A 21,987-nucleotide genomic window follows, 5' to 3' on the forward strand; every position below is an offset into this window, starting at 1 on the left:
AAGGAGTTCTGACAGGTATGACTCACGGCCAGCTCGATATTGGGCCTAGAGGGTCACACACATATGGTAGGCATTGCGATGAGTAGAGGTTCGGATATGAGATATCCGACGGAGCCCTTGTCTTATTGGATGCAGATCCAATACCTACTAGGGAAGGACCCATTAGGGTTTGACACGGGATCTCTATAAATAGGAGGGATTCACAGCCTCATAGGCTAGAGTCTTTGCTTGCCTTTCCTATTCTCCTCTCCCTCTCCACCTCAGAGTAGGCCTGGAGTTTTGAGGAGCGTCGTCGCAACCCTGCTGTGTGGATCATCGCTAGAGAGGAGGACGCTTGACCTCCTTCACCCTCTCCTAAGGATCTGCAAGGAAACAGGGATATACGATCTCCCTAGGTAACACAATCTCTATACGCAGTTTTGTGTTTTGTGGATTTTTGCGCACCAATCTTCGCACGACGACGAACATCTTTTTGGGAATCGGGGATTTTTGTTTTCTTGTTCTTCCGCTGCGCATATGATGTCGCGCCCCAATGATTTCCCAACAGTGGTATCAAAGCCAGGTTGTTCGTGCGAATGATTGGTTTTGAACTGCGTGTATTGTGTTTAGGAAGCATTTTGACGTCAAAATCGTTGACGCAAAAGTGAGGAAGGGCAGCAACAGTTGCTGCCCTCGATCTGCATGCCTGCAGCCACCTGCAGCGGCAGCCGTAGCCGCAGCCAGGCAGCACAGCGCCGGCGCATGCGCAAGCGCTGTGCCTGCAGCAGCCGGCCGGCGGTCTGCTTGCAGCAGGCTTGCTGCTGGCGGGGCTGGCAACCCACGGGCAGAGGCGCCGCAGGGCAGCGGCGCCTGCCGCCGCAGGGCAGCGACGTGCGACGCCTGCCGCCGCTGCTCCCGCGGGCGAAACCCCCCCCCACAGGGGCGGCCGCCCGGCGGGACAGCACCGCCTGCGGAGGCAGCGGCGCCCGAAGGGGGAGCCCACCCGCAGCGGCATCGCCGCCAGTGGGCGTGCCGCCCGCAGGCGAGGGCAGCGCCCTGCCCCTCGCCGCACAGGCCGCCGCCGGCAGGGTGGCGGCGGCGGCAGCAGCGAAAAGGGAAAGGGTATTAGGGTTTTTTGGGAAAAAGACAATTTTGCCCCTCGGAATTTGAGAAATTCCAATTTCTGTCTTTTGTCCAAATTACGAAAATACCCTTAGGAATTGAGAAATTCCCTACATGTCCCTGATTTCAGAAAAATATTAATTAATTAAAAGGTTTAGTTGATTATTATTTTTATTATTATCTAGTAGTCCTACATGATGATGATTATTTATACATGTGATGTATGATGTGTGGACGGATGATCATGGACCGTGTGATGTGTGTACTTGTGATTATTATTATTGAGGTATGCGAACCTCCATTATATTTCTCGTTTATTGTCGGGCCTGCGTGCCTATGATTAAGTTGTAATCACATGAGGAGGTGCAGCGGGAGCGTGGATGCGATAGCAGGACCCACGAGACAGACGATCGTGATGCATGGAGATGCATCAAGATGTCGACGGAACCGACGAGGACGAGATGGACGATCACAGGGCATGGAGATGCACCGTTGCACACATAGATCTTGATGTGAGTGATTAGGCCTACTGGCTCGGGCCTAATCATATTAGGTTGTGGTCCATGATCATCTGGTGTGATTGCTTATACACATACTAGATATGTATATATATTTGCATGCGATATAGATATATATTAAATATGTATATGTGTGACATGTCATATTAGGAGACCAAATTATAGAAACATCTCTCGATAATATTAAGTCGGTAAACGTGAGACAATTAGATTGACCCACGTGGCCTTCCATCGTTATGAGTAGGAACCGAATCCCGGTGTAGGTTGAGTTGGTCGAGTCCCTCGAGACTCACCTATATCGCGATTTGCTATCTTGCTTACGACATAGAGATGTCACCGGTGACCTGAGGACATGGTATGCTTGGTCGAGTCCCTCGAGGGTATATCATCAAATCAGACTCATCTTGTAACGAAGGTGTTGACTTAACCGAGCATCATGGTTGGTCGAGTCCCTCGAGGCCATGGTGATTCGGAGGCCGAATAGGACGGGAATCACAAGGAGTTGTGATCGGCAAGAGTTGCCTACCTTTTAGGCTTAGTGTGATTGGTCGAGTCCCTCGAGGTTACACTAAGACGCTGATTGGATCCTGATCCCCACTAGAAGTCTGCCGGAGACTTCCGTTTCACGTGCTGAGGGTGTCGCGTGACTCGTTAGTAAAATAGTGGGAGCATATTAAGATAGAAGTCCATATCTTGATAGTTTATTTCTTGCAAAATCTGTATGTTATACATTTCTACTACATCTTTATTTTCAGAAAATGTCGCTTTCAAATCCCTTACGTGGCATACTTGATGTCAACCGCCTCACTGGTCCAAATTATATGGATTGGCTCCGTAACTTGAGAATTGTTCTCACAGCGGAGAAAATCGTGTACGTCCTTGATACAGTGATGCCTACGCCCGAAGAAGAGGCAAGCGAGGATGAGATCACTCGCTACGTGAAGTACATTGATGACTCCACTCTTGCTCAGTGCTATATGTTGGGCTCTATGACTCCAGAGTTACAGAGACAACATGAAAAGATGGATGCCAGATCCATTCTCCTACATCTCCGTAAATTGTTTGAGGAACAGGGAAGGACTCAACGATATGAGATATCCAAGAGCTTTTTCCGCGCTAGGATGACTGAGGGGACACCGGTTCAGAACCATGTCCTAAAGATGATTGAGTGGATAGAGAAACTCACAGGTCTAGGAATGGTCCTAGAGGATAACTTGTGTGTGGACATTGTGCTTTAGTCTCTACCAGATTCCTTTTCACAGTTCATAATGAATTTTAATATGAACAAGCTTGAGGTGACTCTCCCAGAGCTCCTCAATATGTTGAGGGAGGCAGAGAGTACTATTAAGAAAGAGAAGCCAGTTCTTTACACTGGTGAGACCAGAAAGAAAAGGAAAGCAGAAAGGTCCCTTAAGAAGGGAAAGGGCAAGGGCAAACAAGGTAAAGCAAAGGTTGCTAAGAAAGACCCAACAAAGGACAAAGGCCAGTGCTTCCACTGTGGTAAAGATGGGCACTGGAAGAGGAACTACAAAGAGTACCTTGTAGAAAGGGCGAAATAGAAGCTTGGAGAAGCTTCAGGTATATTCATGATCAATCTCCAATTGGCAGATTTTTGTGATAATGCATTGGTATTGGATACCAATATTGCTTATCACATCTACAATTTATTGTAAATTCTAGCAAAGCCGAGGGGAGATTGACGAGAGGAATATTGCATAAAGGTTTGTTTATGCAAGACACTACTCCACATATCATGAATGTAAGTGTCTAAGAGGAAACGAGATGAGGTGAACAGTGCATACCTATGGCATTGTAGGCTAGGTTACATCCATGAAAGAAGGATTCAAAAGTTGCTAAATAATGGATATCTAGATCCATTCGACTATGTGTCATATGCAACTTGCGAGCCTTGCCTTCGTGAAAAACTAACCAACTCTCCATTTAGTGGAACTGGAGAGAGAGCCACTGAGTTATTGGAACTCATACATAGTGATGTATGTGGACCCATGTCAACTCATGCCATTGGAGGTTACTCCTACTTCATTACATTTACTGATGATTTCTCAAGGTATGGATATGTGTACTAAGTACAAGTCCGAGGCCTTTGAAAAATTCAGAGAGTATAAGAATGAGGTGGAGAACCAGACTAGAAAGAGTATCAAAACTCTTCGATCAGATCGAGGAGGTGAATACTTAAGTACAGAGTTTACTTAGTTCCTCAAGGACCATGGGATATTATTCCAATGGATACCTCCTTACACACCTCAGCTCAATGGTGTCTCTGAAAGGAGAAATCGTACTTTATTAGATATGGTACGGTCCATGATGAGTTTCGCTGACCTACTTCTAGGGATATGCCTTAGAGAGCACAACTTACCTACTGAACAGAGTTCCAACTAAGTCGGTAGTGTCTACACCATATGAGATATGGAAAGGGAAGAAGCCTGATCTTAAGGTTGTTAAGATTTGGGGCTGCCCTGCCCATGTTAAAAGACACAACCTCGATAAGTTAGAATCAAGGACAGAGCGATGCATATTTGTGGGATACCCCAAGGAAACTTGTGGGTATTACTTCTATCATCCCGAGGACAAAAGGGTCTTTGTAGCTAAGAGAGCAGTGTTCCTTGAGAAGGAACACATTCTTGGCGGAGACAGTGGGAGAATGATAGAGTTGAGCGAAGTTAGAGAACCAAGCTCAAGCACCACTCTACAGCCCGAGTCTGTTCAGGTACCTAATACACAAGTTTCAACTTTACGCAGGTCTGATAGAGTATCTCATCCTCCTGAGAGATATGTGGGACATATTAGAGGAGAGTATGCTGAGGATATTGATCCTCAGACCTACGAGGAGGCTATTATGAGTATAGACTCCGGGAAGTGGCAAGAAGCCATGAATTCTGAGATGGATTCTATGTACTCCAATAAGGTTTGGAACCTAGTTGATGCGCCCGAAGGTATTGTACCCATCGGTTACAAATGGATCTTTAAGAAAAAGATCGGAGTAGATGGAAAGGTAGAGACCTATAAAGCAAGGCTAGTGGCTAAAGGGTATCGTCAAAGACAAGGTGTTGACTACGACGAAACCTTCTCACCCGTAGCAATGCTATAATCCATCAGAATTCTATTGGCTATTGCAGCACACTATGATTATGAGATCTGTCAGATGGATGTGAAAACCGCATTCCTCAATGGGAACCTCGAGGAGGAGGTGTATATGATGCAACCTGAGGGATTCGTGTCCAAGAACTGCCCAGATAAGGTGTGTAGGTTGCTTAGATCCATTTATGGACTAAAGCAAGCTTCCCGAAGTTGGAACATAAGATTTGATGAGTCAATCAGATCTTATGACTTCGTTAAGAACGAAGATAAGCCTTGTGTGTACAGGAAGGTAAGTGGGAGCGCTATCACCTTTTTGGTGTTATATGTGGATGACATCCTCATCATTGGGAATGATGTAGGAATGCAATCCACAGTAAAGACTTGGTTATCTAGACACTTCTCCATAAAGGACTTAGGGGAAGCATCCTATATCTTGGGGATTAGAATCTATAGAGATAGATCCAAGAGGATGCTTGGCTTGTCCTAGTCCAGGTACATAGAAACCATTGTCAAAAGGTTTGGCATGGAAAATTTCAAAGGGCAAACATGAATATGATACCTTATGCCTCAGCAATAGGGTCTATCATGTATGCCATGCTATGTACTAGGCTTGATATAGCGCATGCTCTGAGTGTCACGAGCAGGTATCAGGCGGATCCAAGCTTGGAGCACTGGAAAGCAGTAAAGTGTATCCTTAAGTACTTGAGAAGGACTAAGGATCTTTTACTAGTATATGGAGGTAATAGCCTTAAAGTTGAAGGCTACACTGACTCAAGTTTTCAGTCTGATGTCGATGATAGCAAGTCGAATTCAGGGTATGTGTACACCTTGAATGGAGGAACAGTGTGCTGGAAGAGTTCTAAGCAAGATACCACTGCTGACTCGACCACAGAGGCGGAGTACATTGCTGCATCAGATGCAGCAAAGGAGGGAGTCTGGTTGAAAAAGTTCATCACAGATTTGGGAGTCGTGCCGAATAGCGAGGAGCCGATCTCCCTATATTGCGACAACAACGGGGCAATTGCTCAAGCGAAGGAACCTAGGTCTCATCAGAAATCTAAGCATGTTCTGAGGAGGTTCCACCTTATCAGAGAGATCGTGACCCGAGGAGATGTAGCAGTGGAAAGAGTTCCATCCGAAGATAACATCGCAGATCCACTGACAAAGCCGTTGTCTCAGATTGTCTTTGAGCGTCACAGGGGTTTGATGGGGATCAGACACATAGGTGATTGGCTTTAGGTCAAGTGGGAGATTGCTAGTTATAGGTGCCCAGCAAGCCAATCACCTGAGTGATGGCACGTGTGACTTGATACAGAATCTTTTTGCTTATTATATTTTGGCGTATATCACTTTATAACTATTGCATAAATGCATATATATATATTGTGATGTCCTTGGATTTGTGCAATGGGAATCGGATCGTGATGAAATCACGATAATGAGATCGATTCACCTTTAAACATATATCCTAAATAATCCCGGTCATAGGTTACTCGAGAGGGACATCGTGATAACCGGATAGACTGGTGTGCTGTATACCCGTCCATATGATGGATGCAGCTGGTCTCATAGCTGCTCGTGTAGGGACACTAGGGATACAGTACAGGTGCTCATTGGAGAATGAGTTCACTGATTGATCCGCTTACGGAATGCTGGATGGTTGATGATGCCTTATTGTCAGACAGCGATTTCGTAGTCCTAGTGGTGTATCTGGTCCTTAGACTTGAGACACCAAGGATGTCCTGTATGAGTGCTCCACTCTTTGATACCAGACTTATAGGTTTGGCTGTTCCCAGATCTAGTACAGCTGGTCATTGGGAGTGGTAGTCGACCTTACGAGGGCTATTGAGTGTCAATAGAGGATCATCCACTCTCGGCGTCATGAGAGGAATATCCTATGTGTTCTTGCTCAGACAAATCCCTGGCCATGGTCATTCGGGTTGAGAGAGAAAGAGTTCTCCCGGAGAATCCGATTAGAGCGAGACTCGAGTAGAAACCGTATGGGTTTGACAACACCATGCTCGATATACGGTCTCTGGGATATTAGATGGATGAGGGACTATAGGTACATGGTAACTGAGGACAAATAGGTCCAATGGATTGGATTCCCCTGTATCGTCTGGGGACTACGGCGTAGTAGCCTAGTACGTCCGTAGTCGATGAGTCGAGTGAATTATTACAGAGATAATAATTCACTGAGTTAGAAGGAGTTCTGATAGGTATTACTCACGGCCAGCTCGATATTGGGCCTAGAGGGTCACACACATATGGTAGGCATTGCGATGAGTAGAGGTTCGGATATGAGATATCCGACGGAGCCCTTGTCTTATTGGATGCAGATCCAATACCTACTAGGGAAGGACCCATTAGGGTTTGACACGGGATCTCTATAAATATGAGGGATTCACAGCCTCATAAGCTAGAGTCTTTGCTTGCCTTTCCTATTCTCCTCTCCCTCTCCACCTCAGAGTAGGCCTGGAGTTTTGAGGAGCGTCGTCGCAACCCTGCTGTGTGGATCACCGCTAGAGAGGAGGACGCTTGACCTCCTTCACCCTCTCCTAAGGATCTGCAAGGAAACAGGGATATACGATCTCCCTAGGTAACACAATCTCTATACGTAGTTTTGTGTTTTGTGGATTTTTGCGCACCAATCTTCGCACGACAACGAACATCTTTTTGGGAATCGGGGATTTTTGTTTTCTTGTTCTTCCGCTGCGCATATGATGTCGCGCCCCAATGATTTCCCAACATAGAGATCATGATATAACTTTTGAAAATCTGGATATTAATATACTAAGAATAACTAATTACATCAAATAATATGTAATTAGCTCTAAAAGTATATATCTATATGTTATTGTGTAACCACAGTATGGACCATTTAAACGAAGTAGAAGCAGCTTGATTGAATTAGATTTACAAAAGTAACAAACCATATCTGTATGTTCATATGCAACAATATCATAGACCATTTAAAGATTACTAGTTATTGGTGCCTTACAAGCCAATCACATGAGTGATGATACTTATAGTTTTATATAATTTTTTTTAGTTAATAATAATAATGATATTTTCTCACTCTATATTGTATGATGAATATATATTATGATGTCCTTGAATTTATGCAATGAGAATAGGATCATGATGAGATCATGATAACGAGACCAATTCTCTTTAAACATAAATCCTAAATATTCTTGGTCACAGGTTATTCGAGAAGGACATCGATATAATCAAATAGACTAATGTATTATATACATATCCATATGATGGAGGTAATTAGTCTCATAGCTGTTTGTGTATGGACACTCAAGGATACAGTGCAAGTGCTCATTGGAGAATGAGTTCCCTGAATAATCCACTTACGGAATGCTACATGGTTAATGATACCTCATCGTTAGATAGTGATTTCATAGTCCTAGTTGTGTATCTAGTTCTTGGACTTGGGACACCAAGGATGTCTTTTTTGAGTACTCAATTCTTTGATATCAGACTTATATGTTTGAAAGTTCTAGATCTAATATTATTGGTAATTGGGAATGATAACCAATCTTATAAAATCAATTATGTGTTAATAAAGTAATAAAGGATTATTCACTCTCGGTAAGGAATATCTCGTATATTCTCACTCAAACAAATTTCTAGCGAGGGTCAATTAGATTGAGAGAAAATGAGTTCTCTAGGAGAATTCGATAAGAGTGAAACTCGAATAGATTCCGAATGGGTCTAATAGCATCATGCCCAATATATGATCTCTAAGATATTAGATAAATGAAGGACTATAAATATATGATAACTGAGGACAAATAGGTCCAATGGATTAGATCCCCCTGTACCATCTATGAACTATGACGTAATGTCCTAGTATGTCCATAGTCGATGAGTTGAGTGAAGTATTATTAGGATAATAATTCACTCGGTCAGAAGGAGTTCTGAGTCAAAATGAGTTCTGATAGGTACAACTCACGACCAGCTCGATATTAGGCCTAGAGGGTCACACACATAAGGTGGATGACGCGATGAATAAAGGATTGATATAAAATCTAATAAGCCTCTTTTAGCCTTTTAATAGATTTATTGGGTGAGACTCAATTGAGCACGAAGTTTAGAGTGGTTATTGAATAAGGATCCAATACCCATTAAGCCTTTATATAGGGATCAATTAAGAGGAATGTGAAGGGTCACATGGAGGGACTCTTTATAAATGGGAGTGGTTCTCCAAGAGTTAGGCTGGACCCTTTAGAGAAGCCAACCTTCCATCTCTTTTTTTCCATATCTTCCCCGTAACCTCCCATGGTGTGAGAGGAACTTCCCTTGTGTGAGAGGAGAGCAAGAGGGCTGCCCCCCCTTCCTTGCTGTCATGGTGGCTCACTACTACTACTGACTTACTACTGGGTAGAGCGTCATCACGAGAAGAGAGTCCGTCGTGCGAAGGAGCGTTGTCATCGTCGTCCACCTTGGGGACTTCCACTAGAGAAGAGCTTGCGATAGTTTCTTCATTCGGTGGGTCAGGACATGTAATATAATGCCCATGTCGTTTTTGAACAAATATATAGTTGACAAAAGTACCTAATCATATCTTTAATATTGACTCATTAGGAATTTTTATTTCTAATGTGAGAAACAAATTTTAGATCAATATTAGAGAATATACTTTTGATAATATCTGAGCCAACCAAGACTCAACAACTAGGCTCCAAACGTTAACGGTGGAACGAGAGTTGAGAATAGTGGAGTGAATGAGAAAACCGATGCTTGTTGGGTGAGCTAAAAAATATATGGTGCAATGGTTTGAACTATTATGATTAAAACTACAGTTGTTGGACTAGAGTGTGCAAGGTTTCAATAGGAACAATAATTGTTTCAATGACTAATTGTGTAGGTTGTTGATGTAGAGGTGGTCAAAAGAAAACTGAGTCCTTGAAGAGTCATCCGAAGAGTTTAGTTTCGGGAATTTGGATTGAGGGGTTCAGACCAATTGAACCTCGACCTGCCCTTGGATTGGAATCATTATTATTGGGCGATTCGGTTGAGAGGCATTCATCATCATCGAACTTGACCTATTTGGAATCGGTTGAGATGGGCTAGTCAAGTTTCCTTGAAACATCCTTATTCGCTCTTTTACTAGCACTAATCTATTATGATATGTTTTGATTATTTAGCTGGAAGCTAATTTGGATCCAATCGAATTCCTTTTATGAGCCGATCTCAAGTTGAACTACTTAAGTAGCATCAAGTCATGTAGAACTACATTAGAGGTACTTTCGATAATGCCCATTCGAAGCTTAAGTGAGATGACAAATAGACTTAAAATGTTTAGTGTGTCTAGACATATTTGTGCACCACCATTTATAGTGGGTATTTGAGATTATTACACTCACTATTGCATAATTCGTTCAATAATAAGGGTGTTTAGTTCAACCGTAACTATCATCAAACTGCACTAAACTCCAGATTACATAACTCACATTCATCTAGCATAACAAACTAGTTTTACCGAAAAAACTTATAAGATGTCAAGGAGGTGATGAGTGGTCAATCATGTGGCTTCCTCATGTTAGCCACACGAAGTTGATATGTCTCACCATGGAAATGATGTGTCAATCATGCGAAGTTGATGCCCTACATGTCAATATATGGAGTTAGCTCATTGATCATATGATCTTAATGTATAAGTTAAGGTGGAGATAAATATAGTTGGAGATAAATATGTCACCGTATAACTTTGATATATTGGTTCATAATACGTTATATATATATATATATATATATATATATATATATATATATATATATATATATATATATATATATATATATATATATACCCCAAATAGAAATACTACTTACTACATCACGTGATCATCACGTGCCGTGACTAAACCCACTGCCCCCAGCCCAATGGCCCAAACTATAATAGAGCGGAAAAGATTAGGGCGGAGAAAGGAGAGGAAAGGCTGTCTCATCAGCGACTCATCACCATGGGAGGAAACGGCGGCGGAGGGCACGGGGTGCACCATGGCGGGGTGGAGGATTTTAGGAACAAGGTGTGGAGCATGACGGGGGGGCCCTATTGCCGGCCCAAGCACTGGAAGCGCAACACCGCCATCGCCATGTTCGGCGCCTTCCTAGTCTGCATCCCCATCGCCATGAAGTCCGCGGAGCTCGAGGTCGGTATTCTCTTCCTGTTCCCTCCCCATGTCTCTTGCCTCGCGTCCTCCGCCTTCTTCCTCTCATTCGTTCGTCCATTCATTGATCGACTGATGTCGTTCTGATCCCGAAACTATTAGTAATTACTATTCTTCTCTTTTCCAATTGTTATACTTAACTGCTGATGAAGTTGTGCTTTAAAAGATCACATTTTGTTAGTGAGCAAGATATCTAGATCTATATTTAGATATGTAAGGAAAACTTAATCTTTATATCTTGATACCTTATCTTAGAAGATGACATTCCAAGAAATAGCTGTGACTTATGTACACGGGTTTGAACATGGGGATATCCTTTTCTTGGGTTAGAAGTTGTTAGGAGATGTGGTCTGTTACATTTTAGGTCTGCCAATTTCTTGGAGGTCGGCTGAGCCACACCTGAGAATGAGAATAATCGGACTATCTGGAGATGGTTCATGTCACAAATGGGCATCCAGGTGAGATTGAACTTAATACATAAACTAGATGATATGCCGAAAATATTCTTCTGAAGTGACGCTTAAGAGAAAAAGAGAGTCTGGGGCATCAATTCAAAGGTCACTTAGAGAACAATTCAATCTAGAATTCTAACATCTAAACTAATGCCAAAAATAAAAATTCTGGATTTTAATATAATATTCATTTACGTCAAGACTTGGGTGTTGATGTATTGATATACTGACTTTGATTTGATGCATATTTTCAACCTGGCGAGATTCAGGTCAATCAGATACATGCAAGTGTCGCTGTCTCCGTTTATGTCTATTATTGTTATCTTGATGTGGTTGTTGGAGACTTATGTCTCGTATACTAGTTGCATTGTGAATTAAGTGAATTGTTGCTAATCTCACTCTATCACTTTGTCTTTTATCTGTCTTGCTTAGTGGTTTCTCCCCTCTCTCCCCTTTAGCTAAGATAGCAAACGAGAAACATGATAATATTTTTACTAAGATCTTACTCCAGATTGTGTCCTTAAGTTCGACCACTTTTCCTCTCTTGAGATAGTTCTTCCTCAAATGCTGTTTTAGAATCTTGAGCTTGAATTGGAAGGTCATACTAGAAAAAAAATTAAACATAAACTTCTATTAGCTTTGCTTGGAATTCACATAGATCTAACATCTACTAAGTATCCATGACTAGTTCAAAGACTCTAGTTCTAACACTTCTTCCACCACCATCAAGGTCCCGCAGTTCTCATGCTGAAGTCCCACAAGTTCCAAATTCTTAACTCTAATTGACAATCTTTACTAATCCATACGATTTATCTATTGTGCTTCTGTAAATTTGGGTTAGTGTCTTTGATGAAATTGGTTTTATCTGTAAGCCTGTTTGGTTGATGAATTTTGGCTGGTGTTTGATCTTACAATATGACTTGATTTGTTCTCAATGTACCCTCTCAGAACCCAAAAACAAATTGAGGTTGGGAGAGAGACTACTGTAGTATATTATTTTATGGTATTTGTATTACATGTTATTGGATAAGATTTGATGAAAATCCTTGATGCCAACTATAGATTTTTCTTTGTTCAAGTTTGTGCTCGTTTTCTTGCCATCTAGTAAAATCACTTGAGATATACCAATTTTATTATATAGTAAATCTTTTGAACATATGTTTTGATATCTCTGCAACATGAAAAGAAATTAATCAGGAGTTTTTTTATAGAATAAATCAAATTTGAAGCTTAAAGTTGAAACACAGATTACTGTATTTCTGATGTTTTATATTAATATTTTATTAAACATGTGGTCCACCCGTTTGAACCAACAGACCAACTAGCAACCCAATGAGCCAAGTCTAGGTCAGGTTATTGCTGGTTTGGTATTTTTTTGAACACTTGCAATCTTTTTTCACTACATTATATGGCAACAAGAATACCAAGACAAGATTTATTTCCATCTACTTCATGCTTGAAAATTTCTTCAAGCAATTTAGATCAATCATATGAAGATACTATAGCATGGTTTTTCAGTTGTTTTAAGATTGAAAATTTGACAAGAAACTTATATCGGGACAATTTCTTCCATCAAAATATTTAAAATAGGAAGTCATACTATTTTTTTTTCTTCAAACACTGTAATTCTCCTGAACTTTGGGGTTTTGGTTTGTCTGATGTGGTACACAATTTGGTTAATACAGACAGAAGAATAATGTCATTGCATCTTGTTTTTATCTTGCAGCAACGGCCTCATTACCCTGTTCGCCCAATTCCTTCACAGCTTTGGTGCAAGAACTTTGGCAAGAAAGAATACTAGAGCCAAGCTTTTCAAATACTGAAATCTGGAATGATTCTTCTGCTTCTAAAAAAAAATCAGCATTTTTCTACCGCTATCCTTTGGTCTACATGCTCAGCTGTTGTCGTTTAATGTACTTATTTAGCATGATAAACCGAACAAGCCTCTTGATCCAGAGGGATGCTTCTTGGAGTTTAGATGAAATAAGTAAATATTTGGTTAATCAAAGCACTCGATGGTGGATTGTGGAAGAAATGTAGTTTGTGTTTATGTAAGAACTACTTTCCTTTGCATCGTCAGTTCTTTTAATTTGAATTATGTTGTACATGTTTCTGAACTTAGGTAATAACCCGAATGGGACAGTTCCATTACATTCACTTTCAAAGTGGAATTGTTCTTATGAGTTTCCATCGACACTAAAGCTTTGATGATCATCTTGATGTTCCTAGTTATATATCATGGAGCTGGGCACATGGTGTGCCTAAATGAAGCCAAGGAAAAAAGAAATATACTGAGCAATCAATTCATATTCCACCACAGGTTTTCTATGATTGCATTAGTTTATGATCCAAGTCCCAAGAACCAAAGAAATGGAATTGAAGTAGGAGCAAAACTGTGACCTATATATATTTGGCTATTGTGTGACAGGGTACTTGTTCATCATGATTTTATCTTCAGTATCCAACCTTTGACTCTTCACTTCTATAAGATTCCTAGCTGTGTAGTCTCCCTGTTGAATCAAATAGCTTGCACTAATGGTAGCTTGTGGATGATTTTACCTTTTCGAGATGGATCCCAAAAGGTGTCTCGGGAAGAAAAGTCACTCGAGGCTCTTTTTTACCATGTCTTGATTCTCTCTCTTCAACTAATGTAGGATCAATCATCCACAAGTGTTGGCAAGTATGGCTCACCCCCTTCCCCAACTTGGTTTGGCTCTTCTAGTAAAAGTTATATGTATGCTGCTTCAAGATCCTACAAGAAGATTTGGAAGTAAAAGTAAAAATGAGTTTTGGAAGGTTCTATTTCAGTTAATTACATGAGACTTCATGAGTTCTTCAATCATGCTGACACAATTACATGAGGCTCTATTTTGGCTTGTGCCCATCATTTGTGTCCATCAAGGAAGTTTTCACATAAAATTAAGGACTTGTATCCTTTCAAAAATAACAATCTGTGGTTCTTATCTTTTGTACTTTCACTTTTAATTAACCTGATCTTATAGAACATTGCAAATATCAAACAGCATTAAGAGAGAGAGGAACATTAAACTTGCTTTTGATGTTGCATGTTTCATGATATGAGATTATTACAAGGTAATTCTTATAAACTAGTAATTAATCAAATGACTCATACTTGGAATAGCTATAGTTTCATATGTAAAAGGAATTAGTCCATAGCTAAAAACATATGCAATATATTCATATTTGCAACTTGCTCTCTTGAGTGCCTGCATGACTTGGTTCTGTTGGGTGCTTTCTTAACTTTCTTGTATTCTTTTTGCTTTCTTCTCTTTCTTTAACTTCTTGTTTAATTATTACTGAAAAATGAAAGCAAGAAAGAGAGAGAGATCCAGCATGCTTTTTGTCAGGCCAAAATGATTCATGTGCCAAAGATCAAGATCATTCCCACAAGATGCAAATGCTGTATAATTGGACAGACACAGACTTGAATTATAAGCATGCAACCAAAATAGAATCACCAGCAACATTTTTCTCTCAAAAAAGGAGGGCAAACTTTCTAACCTTCATTTATTTCTATGATTGCAGGGTACAAAACATGGTCAATATGAATAAATTTCCATCAAAATTTATTGTGGGGAACTGAAATAGGAAATGTCAGGTATGTTCAAAAAGCTCTCACAGATGAATGCACAATCTGAGATCATCTTCCAGATCTGAAATTGTTCTCCATATAGCTAAAGGAAGGAATCAGACCTAATAACCCCACTGCAGTTGATCCACGAAGCTCCCACTGGAAAGCTCTCCACACTGAGGGTTGCACTTGCAGTTGATCAACCGCTTGTTCATGTCCTACCTCAGTTTGCTTCAGGGTTTGCAAGGGTTCAACAGTACTATCCCACGTGCAATCATCAATGAAGAAGAAGACCCATTCTGATCGTTTAAGCTCATCAAGACATGGTTGTCTTGGTTATGGAAGTTGGACACAGGTGCTGCTGTCTCATGGCAAGAAGCAGGTTGATTCAAGTCCATAGAGTTGTTCATATCATCAAAGCTCTTGATGGATGAGCTAATTGTGAAGGGCGTGCAGATAGAGGATTGAGCATAGCGGAATCGAGGAGGCGCAGCTGAATTGGCACCATTCGATCGAGCAGAAGCAGGATTAGGTTATGTGTCTTTGGATCCAACCCTTTGGTGTCACTCTTCGGTAGAATCAACTCAAAATCATACTGTGTGTGAACACCTTTTCAAAAATCCATTACACAGAATTATATATAAATATTTTTTAATATAATCTTAAAAATAATTATCATATTAATCAATTACCTAACTATCATCTCATCTCAGAGGCTCCCCAAATAGTAAAGAATAGAGATAAAAAGAAGGATAATAATAATATGCTAATCAAATAATGAATTTAATTGTATGTATGATATGTGTTCTTCCAGAGAGATGTTTGGCAATCTTAGCCCACCTGAATGGAGAAAGAGAATCAATATGCACACACACACACAATCAAGATTACATTGATCTCCTAAACAATACAAATAAATCAAAGGCATGCAGGTTCTGCAAAAGAGATTAGGGTTCCTTATACTTGTTGCCTAAGATCCTGTGAACATCCATCACAATTCTTTCTTCTGCTGCTGAGAAGGATCCCCTCTTTAAATCTGGCCTCAAGTAATTGATCTACCTTAGCTTATTCCACGCCTCTGCAACCCGGAACTCCCAATCACAAAGCTATCATCATCACCACAAGAGAGAGAGAGAGAGAGAGAGAGAGAGAGAGAGAGAGAGAGAGAGGCCTGACTGCTTCTTTGGCGACAGTGCTCCAGCAACTGTGGCCATGGGAGGTGATGTACTGGATCAGCTTCTCGTCTTCTTCAGGAGACCACAGGCCCGTCCTCACCTTCTGCTTGCTGCAGCAGTGGTGACCTACTTTATCCTCATCTCAACACTCCTCCGCTACCCGACTAATATATACAGCTCTCTCTTTCCTCCCCACTGCTGACAAAGGTACCCAACCACGTCCTTACGTTCATGTGTAACAGCAGCGCGGACCATTTCCACAGAAGAACGAGGAAGCATAAGAAACACAAGGCAAAAGAAGAAGAAGTAGCTTGGATTGCACTCTATATATGAGAGGACTGATCAGTACTCATCAACCTTTCCCATCTCCATTGCCATTGCCTGTTTGTTTCAGAATCAGATCACATGAGAGTGATATAACATTAATTCCAGAAGAAGAACATTCTTCAACAAGCAGCAGAATAATTGAAATAGTCCAACCCGAATGCTGAATGCCTTTGCTGGATATCGACTTGTGTCGGTGTGGTCAGATCAGAGCAGGTGTCGTTGCATGATTCATGCACTGCATGCGGGTAATTGATAGTTTGATTAGGTACTCAGCAGGATGGATTATATGATATCATACATACTCCATATTATCACGATCCTATTATCTCCATACATAATTTTGATAGACAATCAATTCTTAACAATCTTATTACTATATTATATTTCTTTAAAAATTTTAAAATCTCAAAATTTAAATAATCATAATCCAAGATGTCATAATATAGAATTATTTTCAATATTAGTTTTAAAATATTTTTACTAATCAAAAATACATAAATATATAGAAAATATTCTATTTTTCGTCATTTTCACATATGAGATTAATGTTTTACTCTTATCACCGATTGAAACAGTCATATCTTTCATCTTAATATCATAATATTTTTCAAATAATTATTTTAGAATATTATTTTTCAAATCAATAACATAATAAACAACTAAAATATATAATTTTTTATTATTATTAAGTCTAAAAAAACTTTACTTTTACCTCTTATTAATCTTTGAGAAATATAACTAAATATAATATTATCGAAATAACTTGTATCTACTTAAAAAAATAATTCTTTGATATCATACATGTGATTTAAAGCTCTTGTATCTAGATATCATGTCGATGTTCTTTCAAATTATTATAAGTTATTAACAAAATATGATTTTCATTCTTCTCTTTTTTTTAACAAAATTTATCTTATCACCTTGATTGTTAGGATTATAATAATATTTAAAAGAGTGGTATTTATGTCTTTTACAAATATAATATTATGTTTTAAATTTTTTAGAATTTTTATCACATCTACGACCTCAACCATAACCTCGGCCTCTTTGTCTAGAATTTTCTCCATCACTTTCATTGTTTTGAAATTTTTGATTGATCTGATTTCTAGCATCTTTTCCTTTTTATTCATGATCTCTTCGTCTTTGAGATTTTGATTCACTTCTATTTTCAAGAGTAAGCTTGGTTTGCGGTGTTTGTTCTACATATTTTTTTCTTTTCTTTTTGTAAGCATTTGTTCATGAACTTAAAAGAGAACCTATTAGTTGTTCTAAAGATATTTGTTTCAAATCTATGGACTCTTCAATCATTACAGTAATAAAATTAAACTTTGGATCTAAAGATCTTAATATTTTTTAATTATTATTTGATCACTTATTTATTCATCATTTCATCTCGATGAACAATATAAATAATTTTTAAGAAATAATTAGAAATAGATTTAGAAGTATTTTTCTATAATTTTTCAAACTCAATTCGTAAAACTCATAGACGAAACTTTTTTCATTTTATCCACACCACTGACCACTTTATGAAGTATTTCTTGAGTCTCTTTTGAAGTATTGTTATCTCAATGATCTCAAATATTATATCATCAAGCGATTGGTAAATCATGAACAAAGTTTTTTTTTCTCCTTTTTTTGATCTTTGAGTTATTTTTTTGTTTCTACATTCATTGCTCCTTCTATTGGACTTGGTTCAACAAATTCATCTTTTATAAACCTCTATATATCTTGGGAGTTTAGAAAAATTTTTATTTGGATGCACTAGATATCATAATTTTTTTTTTTTATCAATCTAGGGATTTGGAGCTGAATGATACTTGAAGAAGAGGCTACATAGCACTGATATAAATGTTGAACTAGATATAGAGAAAATATAGAGCTAGCACACAAAGGAAAGTAAAATAAGATAAAATATTTTATGTTTCATTCAAAAGCTCTCTATTTTTTATGATCCGAGGTTTATATAGTCTCAATAGATACATTACATTCATTACATTTAATATGAATCTCAAAACTCTTTATAGTCTCAATAACCAATTTGGTTTATCTTTGTATATACCTTTAATGTATTTAGATATTTTTATGATACCTTAACAAATTTAATTTTAATAAAATTTCTAAAATAATCATAGGAAGAAATCCGGGTATAACACTTGGGATATCAGCATGTCTTCTTCACCTTATTGTGTTCTTCCAGGGAGACGTTTGGCAATCTGAGCCCACCTGAATGGAGAAAGAGAATCAATATGCACACATACACAATTAACAAGATACTGATCTTCCAAACACTACAAATAAATCTAAGACATGCAGGTTCTGCAAAAGAGATTAGGGTTCACCATACTTGTTGCCTAAGATCCTGTGAACATCTATCACAATTCTTTCTTCTGCTGAGAAGGATCCCTTCTGTAGATCTGGCCTCAAGTAATTGATCTACCTTAGCCTACGACTCGTCTACACCTCTGCGACCCTGAACTCCCAATCACAAAGCTATCATCATCAGCACGAGAGAGAGAGAGAGAGAGAGAGAGACTGGGGCATCAATTCAAAGGCCACACAGAGAACAATTCATTTACGTGTAGACTTGGGTGTTGCTATACTGACTTTGATTTGATGCATATTTTCAACCTGGCGAGATTCAGGTCAATCAGATACATGAAAGTGTCGCTGTCTCCTTTCATGTCTATTATTATTGTTATCTTGATGTGGTTGGTGGAGACGTACGTCTCGAATAATAGTTGCATTATGAATTAAGTGACTTGTTGCTAATCTCACTCTATCACTTTGTCTTTTATCTTTGTCTTGCTTTGTGGTTTCTCACCTCTCACCCCTTTAGCTAAAATAGCAAAAAAGAAGCATGATAATATTTTTACTAAGATCTTACTCTAGATTGTGTCCTTAAGTTCAGACCTCTTTTCCTCTCTTGAGATGGTTCTTCCTCAAATGCTGTTTTTGAATCTTGAGCATGAATTGGAAAGTCATAGTTCTTTTTACACTACATTATACAACAACAAGAATATCAAGACAGGATTTATTTATTTTCATCTACTTTGTGTTTGAAAATTTCTTCTCACATTTTAGCTCAATTATATGATGACACTAAATCACCCTTTTTTTGAACTAATAGAAACAAATTTAGAGCTTTGGTGAGAGGAACCTTCAGCACAATGGTTCATCTTCACCAATGGTACTACTTAACTGATTGTAGCTTGTTTTGGTTTTTTGTGCATTCAATCTGGTCTGACATTTTTAAGTTTGAATTTCACTATGAATTTTTATAATTTTGAACATGCTTCTCCTTCACCATTTTCCAGTTGTTTTAAGATAGAGAATTTGGCAAGAAACTTATATCAGGACAATTTCTTCCATCAAAATATTTAAATTCAGGGAATCATACTATTTTTGCTTCGAACACTGTAATTCTCTTTAACTCTGAATGCTTTTGGATTTTGGTTTGTCTGATGTGATACAAAATTTGGTTGATATAAACAGAAGAATAATGTCATTTGATGGTGTGTACCTACTATTGACTGATGAGGTGGCATGATTAGTCCACTATTGAAAGTACAAGCTCACTCAAGTGTCTTTTTCGGAAGCGGTGAGGTAGGATCGCATGGGCGGCTCGATCGGAAGCGGTGCTATCAATGGAGACTTGGTTTGGGGTGATCAGGTAGGCGATATGGGATCTTCTTAGCTAAAAGATTTTCTCTCTAGGCTAGGTCATTCGGATGATTTGTCTTGTGGTTGTGAGATTGCATCATAACGACGGAGTCACCTCTTATTCGTCAAAACCTTCATAGTTAGTGTTGAGAGTTGCCCAACACAACCCCTCCGATGCTAAAATTAGCGCGGGGGAGGGGGGGGGGGGGGGGGGGGGGGGGAGCAGGGGCAAAAGGAAAATATTGAGAGCTATATAATTGAGTAAAGTATAGAGAGCTCTCCCTTTAGCGTAGGTTGATGAATTCCTTTTTATATATGATCCCTAGTCCTTCTTACTAACCGATCTAGGATAATATTAGGTGAACCGCCTTATCATTCTCTGATTGGTAGAATGGTTATCGAGACGTACTGTGATGTCATTTTAGGGCTAGTAAACTAGAGCCCTACTTGGTATCAACCTCGGTAGCAGATGAGCTGGCGTGGGGCAAAATCATCCCTATCACTATAGCATCTTGTTTTTATCTTGCAGCAACGGCCTCATTACCCTGTTCGCCCATTTGCTTCACATCTTTGATGCAAGAACTTTGGCAAGAAAGAATACTAGTGCCATGCATTTCAAAGACTAGAATCTGGAATGATTCTTCACCTGCTTCTCAACAAAAATCGGCTTTCTTCCTACTGCTATCCTTTGGTCTACATGATCTGCTGTTGTCGTTTAATAAGTTCTTATTAAGCATGATAAACCGAACAAGTGTCTTGACCCAGAAGGATGCTTCTTGAGGTTTAGACAAAATAAATTCATATTTTGTTAATTAAAGAACGTGATCATGGATTGTGGAAGAATCTACTTTGTGTATATGCAAGAACTACTTTCCTTTGCATCATCAGTTCTTTTATATGTTGCACTTGATTCTGAACATACATAATAACCTGAATGGGACAGTTTCATTGCATTCACTTTCAAAGTTGAATTGCTCTTATGAGAGTTTCCATTGACACTAAAGCTTTGATGATCATCTTGATGTTACTAGTCATGTAACATGGAGCTGGGGACATGGTGTGCCTAAATGAAGACCAGGAAAAAGGTTTTCTGATATGATTGCATTTGTTTTATGATCAAGTCCTAAGAACTAAAGATAATGGAAATAAAATATGATCAAAATGGTGAGCTACATTTGGCTAATGTGTGACAGGGTACCAACTCATCATGAGTTTTATCATCAGTTTCTATGAGATTCCTAGCTGTGTGCTCTCCCTCACCATTCTTTTTTCCTTCACTTTGCCCATTCCAATTGTGTAGATACTGCATATGAATATTTCTCTGTAGTTTCATGAACTTTCTCTATAATGAATCATTTTCTCATATGGATGTGTGCAATCCCCTCCTTGGTAACTATCTCCAAAATTGTCTTGCACTAATCTACTATCATCCATGACATCTAGCTTCATATAGGTCAGAGAGTTGGAGAACCAAAGCCTAATAAAAGGCTAAAGGTAACTCTTTTCCTAAAGGTGGTGTATACTAGAATGAACAATTTCTTTTGACTCAGATAACTCACAATTATGATAGCTGGTTTGGATGGTTTTACCCTCTCCAAATGGATCTAAAAAGACATCTATCAGAGAAAAATGCTCTTTATTGGGTCTCAGTTCTCCAACTCTCCAATCAATATAGTCTTTGCCTCTGAGTTGAAGCAAAGACAGACTCATTCCCTTCCATGAGCTGCATGTCCTTCCCCAGGAAAGTTACGTGAATTCTGCTTCAAAGTCCAACAATAAGACCTACTCCAGAAGCCTTTCGAAGGCTTTAATTCGTTTAAGTACATTTGATTTCATGAGCTCTTCAACCATGCTGACACAATGCCTTCAACC

General features: G+C 39.2%; 1 protein-coding gene across 1 annotated transcript; it reads left to right on the forward strand.

Annotated features, from left to right (window-relative positions):
• The first annotated feature begins 10,650 nt into the window (after window positions 1-10,650).
• On the forward strand, window positions 10,651-13,509 carry LOC103998908 (uncharacterized). The gene is made up of 2 exons (XM_009420516.3): window positions 10,651-10,888; window positions 13,085-13,509. The coding sequence occupies exons 1-2, from the start codon at window positions 10,700-10,702 to the stop codon at window positions 13,157-13,159; spliced, it is 264 nt and encodes an 87-aa protein (XP_009418791.1). The 5' UTR covers window positions 10,651-10,699; the 3' UTR covers window positions 13,160-13,509.
• Window positions 13,510-21,987: the final 8,478 nt, after the last annotated feature.

This window comes from Musa acuminata, chromosome BXJ3-9 (assembly GCF_036884655.1).
Source record: "Musa acuminata AAA Group cultivar baxijiao chromosome BXJ3-9, Cavendish_Baxijiao_AAA, whole genome shotgun sequence".
In the NCBI taxonomy this organism is placed as follows: Eukaryota; Viridiplantae; Streptophyta; class Magnoliopsida; order Zingiberales; family Musaceae; genus Musa; species Musa acuminata.

Bases quoted from the DNA above. Each gene is read 5' to 3' on its own strand.
- LOC103998908 (XM_009420516.3), top strand. From the start codon at position 10,700: ATGGGAGGAAACGGCGGCGGAGGGCACGGGGTGCACCATGGCGGGGTG. The intron at 10,889-13,084 runs GTCGGTATTCTC...TTTATCTTGCAG, and splicing joins TGAAGTCCGCGGAGCTCGAG to CAACGGCCTCATTACCCTGT.